The sequence below is a fragment of the Pteropus vampyrus genome, unplaced genomic scaffold, assembly GCF_000151845.1.
Source record: "Pteropus vampyrus isolate Shadow unplaced genomic scaffold, Pvam_2.0 Scaffold46, whole genome shotgun sequence".
NCBI lineage: Eukaryota > Metazoa > Chordata > Mammalia > Chiroptera > Pteropodidae > Pteropus > Pteropus vampyrus.
The window spans coordinates 3,840,643-3,844,503 of NW_011888827.1; the positions used below are offsets into that span (position 1 = coordinate 3,840,643).

The following is a 3,861-nucleotide window of genomic DNA, read 5'->3' on the forward strand; positions in this document are numbered from 1 at the left end:
CAGCATTTCAGTGGCTTGTGAGGATGACAACACTATTTGAAGTCAGGACTGTATCATAAAACCTAGGTCATGCAATGAATGTAGCAGCGATTTGGTCACTGTGGCGCTGCACAGGTGAGGATGATGGAACCTTCGCTCTCTGAGTCCCTCCCCGGGGCATATGTATAAGAGGAAGGGCTACCCAGGGTTGGTGAGCTCCGGCCATGTGGCAGACAAAGAAGCTGTGACTTTGGTCTTCTCAGGGCAAAGCTCGCCACTGCTGTTAACGAACTTGGGGGTATTGTCGTGATTGCCTTCATTTGGAAACCATCCTTTTGGGCCTTAGTTATTTCTGGTCAAATAGTAAAAAATATTAATTAGCTATTTAAATCTAAAACTTTACAGGTCAGTCAGAAGGTAGGTACTTGTGGAGTGTCCACTGTGTGCCCCACCATTGGAGTCTTAATAAGATGCTAATTGGAAGGTCTTTATGAGATATTTAACCTTTAATATATGGGTTGCAGTGAGTTAGATGGAGGTAAATGCAAGATCTAGAACTGTGTTAATAGTGATAAATATTTCAGAAATAGGCAAATTTCACTATTCTGATCAACAGGTGGAAGCTCACCTCAATTGCATTCTTCTAATTGACACATATTTCAACAGCTTTATTGTTTTTGCAGCAAATAGTACAAAGGTTATACAATAGATAGTTGAAATTTTAAAATCAAATTTAATTGCTTAATTGCAGTAATTTCTGGATGTATGTCTTCTCTTAACATTGGCAGATTGAAAAGCCTGGAAAAAGGTTTGCTTAAATGTTTCCCTCCCATGTGATTCCTAAACAAAAGATAGCAATTTAAAAATAGACTTTTCCTATTTGCTACCCATCTTTTGACTGAATTTCTTTCAATAAGTAAAAGTTCTCTTTGATCTTTTATTTTCAGGTGGGCTTTTGATAATTATTTCTTCTTTGGGCTGGTTCTTTTGACATATGATATACTATAAATTTTAAAAATGCCTTTGAGACAAAGATGAATGATTATTTGGAGTTATTTACAAAGCTGGGTTTTTAAAGACCTGTAGAAATTCAGGTCTTAGCTGAATTATGCTGACAAATGGAACAAAATCCACTTTAATTGTTTAACATAGATGAGCCAGTGTTGATTTCCAGGCTACAAATTGGACCTTAAAATTTACAACTCTTATTTTTCAAAGCAGATCTTTTATTTAAAGATTTTATTATGAAACATGTGTTGCTACCTGATAGCTGATCACCTTAAGCTATTGGTATTTTGTGACTTTTCTGAAAAAATGACTGTAGTTAATTACATAGCGCAATCTTTCTAAGTCACCAAAAATAGGAAGTAGCTGTTTTCTTGTACTATGAGATGATTTATGTGTGTGTTCTTTGACTAGCTGAAGAAGTCACAGATCTGAAGAGGCAAGCAGTTGAAGAGATGATGGATAGAATTAAAAAGGGAGTTCATCTTAGACCAGTCAATCAGACAGCTAGACCCAAGGCAAAGGTATGGGACGACTAAATGCTTTTTTGCTCCGCTTGATGTTTCTTTTTTTAAAATGTAAAATTTTGAAATGTGATGCAAGCTACATCTCCTTAATTCCTGCTTCTTTTGTATAATTAAACAAGTATTTATTGAGTATCTGGTATGTGCCAGGTACTGATTTAGGCACTGGGGATAAAGCAGTAAACAGGTGAGACAATCCTTGCCTTCCTGAGGCTTCTAGTTCAGTGTGTGGGGGAGGGGAATCTAGGGGCAAGGGTCACGTAATAAAGCCAACACAGACCTAAAACAACTTGAAAAATAGTGAGATTTACATGATTGCTTTCACTAATTTCACAAACCTATTTCTAGGTCACTTCAAAGAGAAAATTTTGTGTCTATAGTATCATCAGCTGTCTGGTTCAGTACTTCTTCCTTCCCTTTTTTTATCTGTCCCATTTCAATTGACCTAATAATAGAGTTTTTGACATTTTTCTTGAAAAAAAACTTTTTTTATTTTCTAAGTCTGTAAGGTATCAGCAGATTGATTCTCTTTCTTCTTTTAAACCAAAGTTAATGGTTCTTTCATGCTCTCAAGGATGCCCCTCTTCCAGCTGCTTCAACATCCCCAAGTGCCGTGACTGTTCAGTACAAACTTCGCTGGGCTTTTAAAGTTGCTGATTTGTCACAGGCAGGCAAGATAGCCAGGCAAGGCCGGGATGGCCATCGCGTAGACTGTGGAAAGGGGGTTGGAAACACAGAAGGAATATTCAGCTCCAAGATCGAAATGGGAACCTCGGCCAGCCACGTAGATATTGAGTCTCGTGCATTTAGATTCCAGGCCAGGGACAGAATGCAGGACTGGCAGAGAAGCCGTGTGCGGACAGTCTGGCACAGCTGTTTCAGTGCTGGCGTCTGGTGGGCGAGTGAAGAACACTGTCGTCGGAGTCGGGGCCTTTGCACCCTCCCAGCTTTCTGGGTTTTTTTCCCCCCAAAGTGAGAATAGCGCCTGCCCTCCCTGACCCACAGAGTGGCAGTCGGGATCAAATGAGATAAAATGGGAAGACACTTTAAGATACAGAGCGTCAGTGGAACCTTTGAAAAGAACACATTTCAATGACTTTCACTGCGCAAGTATTTCAGAAGGAATCAGCAAAACTGAGCTGTTACTAGAGAAAAAAAGCAACGTCATAAAGAAGCAAAATTAATTTAGAAAGAAAGATGTTGCGGACGTCCGAGATCATAAGCCGTGTCCCGTGTGCCCTCTCATTTTCGGACCATTTCTTAGTCCCTTTTCTTTTCTGCCACGACTCTTCCCACAGTTACACATCACTTAATGTCAGTTCAAAATCTAGAAGAACAAGGACCAGCGGACCAGCGGGTTTTTCGCTGGTCATCGTTAAACCACACAGACGTAGTGCTGAATGACCTGATCAGTAACCTTTGAAACAGACGGTGACTGCATGCCTGAGTACAGACGCCTTCTCCGAGTACCATCGGTGCTTTCCTGCAGTGTCACAGTGTGCGAGTTTGCAGCCCGGGCTTCAAAGCTTATGCAGCCAGAGGGCAGCTTGAGTGGCATGGCGGCGGTTCGGAGTATGCTTTTAGCCAGGGTGTTTGTGCAGAAGTAATAGCTTGCCACCCAAACAGTTTACGTGCAGAAGTTGGCCTTGAGAATAGTAATTTAACTGCATGTTTTCTAAATTCCTTGACATCGTTGGGGGTACTGGTATGGTTAAAGTTAGCGTCTTAGAGCTTTCGACTAGTACTTACGCCTGGCGCTGATGGCATGTAGATTTCACGGAACACCTAACGCTTTGAAAGTCGAATGCCTTAGTCTTATTTGTGCATGAGCCGCAAACCTCTCTCACTTTTCTCTCTTATTGCCCATTTAAAAAAATTGGAATGGGATGTTCTTCTTCTTTTTTTTTTTTTTATTTTTATTATCTTTTGGAGGAAAGGATTATAGTTTTTTTTTTTTTTTTATTTTTATTATCTTTTGGAGGAAAGGATTATAGGCTGCTATGAATCACCTCCCATTTCTTCATGAGAGAGGAATTAGCCTAACACTCTTCCAGGAATGAGAGGTTTAAGGAGCCCTTTCTTTCACTGTGTCTGGCACCGTTTCTCTTCATCTCTTTCCTTTGTGAACGGAAGTGGCGCAAGGGCGATCAGAGGGCTTTTTTGATCTTTTTTTTTATTCATGAGGGCCTCATGCCAAATTTCCCTTCTCTTAAATTAGCCAAGGGATGCACAGAGACTGTTAGGTATTATGGGGCAGGCAGATATCACTGCCCAGAACATCAGTTGAGGTTGTCTTGTTCATGGTGTAGCCAGAAGAGAACTGGACTTTGTGTTCAAGACACCGACTGAAACA

At 40.6% G+C, this 3,861-nt stretch overlaps 1 protein-coding gene across 1 annotated transcript in view; it reads left to right on the forward strand.

Moving 5' to 3' along the window:
* Window positions 1-3,861, forward strand: part of SHTN1 (shootin 1) — a 79,990-nt gene that overhangs the window by 66,292 nt on the left and 9,837 nt on the right. Inside the window, exons 13-15 of the mRNA XM_011359251.2 lie at window positions 1,399-1,508; window positions 3,044-3,053; window positions 3,727-3,751. Of these exons, the coding sequence (XP_011357553.1) occupies window positions 1,399-1,508; window positions 3,044-3,053; window positions 3,727-3,751 (145 nt within the window). The remainder of the gene's footprint in view (window positions 1-1,398; window positions 1,509-3,043; window positions 3,054-3,726; window positions 3,752-3,861) is intronic.